Here is a 1,619-nt window from a genome sequence, read left to right as displayed (position 1 = left end):
AGAGGAGTAGAACAAGACTTAAAAAAATATTTTTATAATTTATTAAACGTGATCTCTTAATTAATAATATTTTTAAAAATTTAATAAATAATAAAGTATAATAACATCACATAATTTATATAGTCAACTTTATCTAGCAAAATAAAAGCTGTAACTGTTGTTGAGGTCATTATGATAGGCGTTCCCTGAGCCCATCAGGCTGTTCAAAACTTTAGAGTCAAGATGTACAAAATAGCCAGTTTCAGACATCAATATAGAATTTTTCGTAAAGCGAAATGGGATCGATCAGATCAACGAGGCTCTGCCATTACACGTGGATACAATAATTTTTTATTTCCTCGAGGAAAACACTATTATCAATCCTGTAACTTTAACGTGTTTCAGTATAGGTAGGGACTAGCTAGCCTTAAATTTACACGGACAGAGTCAGAGAAGCTCGCATATGCCGTGCCCACCAGAATACAACGAACAAGAGAGCCATTCAAGTATGATCATAACCATAGATCAGAACTTATTATCACCCCACGGTACAGACCCAGTCTTCTATTTCAAGGTGTAGTAATAAGAAAACAAGGTACTGATGACATTATCTAATTAAGGGCAAAAGACAACCTTATAGTTTGTTCCTCCTGGGCAAGTGAAAGTGCTAGTTGCATCATCCTTGGGATAGCTATAAGCATCAGGACACCTCTTCTTGAAGAATCTAGAATAATCAGTTGGTCCACAGCTTCCAGAGTTGCAACAATACTGATCTGTCTTAAATACTGTGCATGCGTTATTACAGCCTCCTGGAGCTTTTAGCTGGTTTGGGCACTGTCCCTTGATATCGGCGGTGCACCAGATGCCACGTGTGCAGCCATTAGAGGTTGGGCTGAAATCCATGGGAACATTGAAGCCGTCGATGAGTGAAATGTCGAAAAAGTCCTTGTTCATGTATTGGTTAAGGGCAAATTCTGCAAGGGTATTTGGGGGAGTTCCATAGGCATTGCATTGAAGCAAGCCTCCGCAATCACCGGTCTGGCAGTGTCCACGTCCTGACCCGTCGAATTTACAGTTTGTTCGGGCCCATATGCGAGCCGCTTTGGTGCCTGGGGCCACGTCAACGGTCCACATCTCGCCGGAGTTTAGCCGTCGGCCGCCACCGACAGGTACTGAGGCTGCCCACACGGTGTAGGGGCATTTGTTTGTGACAACGAATCTGGCGGCTTGGGTGGTGACAGTGAAGGTGAGAGCCAGAAGGATGGGAAACACTACAAGGAGGTTTTTTATGACAATCATTTCTGTGTGGGGTGCTTTGTGAGTGTATACGCAGCTAGGATGGTTATATATAGAGGGTTCAAGCCGCGGAGCATTGGGATTGATTTCAGTGCGCTTAGCACTGATGAGCGCGATGGTGGGCAGCACTTTCAAATTTTAATCTGCTCTAAATTTAAAATATTATTATATTTTATATTTATTAAAATAAAAATTAATAAAAAATATTTTTTCTGTCTTTAGTTATAAGTATAAGATACTTTTAGATAAAATTTCAGATATTAATAAACCTCATTAAATACACTTAACAATCTTATCTTTTCAAAATAAAAATATAAACTTTCAAAAATACTCATCATTTAATA

At 39.3% G+C, this 1,619-nt stretch overlaps 1 protein-coding gene across 1 annotated transcript; it reads right to left on the bottom strand.

The window, feature by feature from the left end:
- Positions 1–307: 307 nt before the first annotated feature.
- LOC129313731 (protein P21-like) lies at positions 308–1,310 on the bottom strand. Its single transcript, XM_054957074.1, has one exon. The coding sequence runs from the start codon at positions 1,276–1,278 to the stop codon at positions 595–597; it is 684 nt and encodes a 227-aa protein (XP_054813049.1). The 5' UTR covers positions 1,279–1,310; the 3' UTR covers positions 308–594.
- Between the last annotated feature and the right edge of the window lie 309 nt (positions 1,311–1,619).

This window comes from Prosopis cineraria, unplaced genomic scaffold, assembly GCF_029017545.1.
Source record: "Prosopis cineraria cultivar Desert tree isolate PC_DT_omini unplaced genomic scaffold, ASM2901754v1 PC6, whole genome shotgun sequence".
Lineage (NCBI taxonomy): Eukaryota > Viridiplantae > Streptophyta > Magnoliopsida > Fabales > Fabaceae > Prosopis > Prosopis cineraria.
Note: the sequence above shows the minus strand (reverse complement) of the source record. Positions and strands in the feature narration are given on the sequence as shown.

Excerpts from the sequence above, each read along its gene's own strand:
- LOC129313731 (XM_054957074.1), bottom strand. The coding sequence starts at position 1,278 with ATGATTGTCATAAAAAACCTCCTTGTAGTGTTTCCCATCCTTCTGGCT.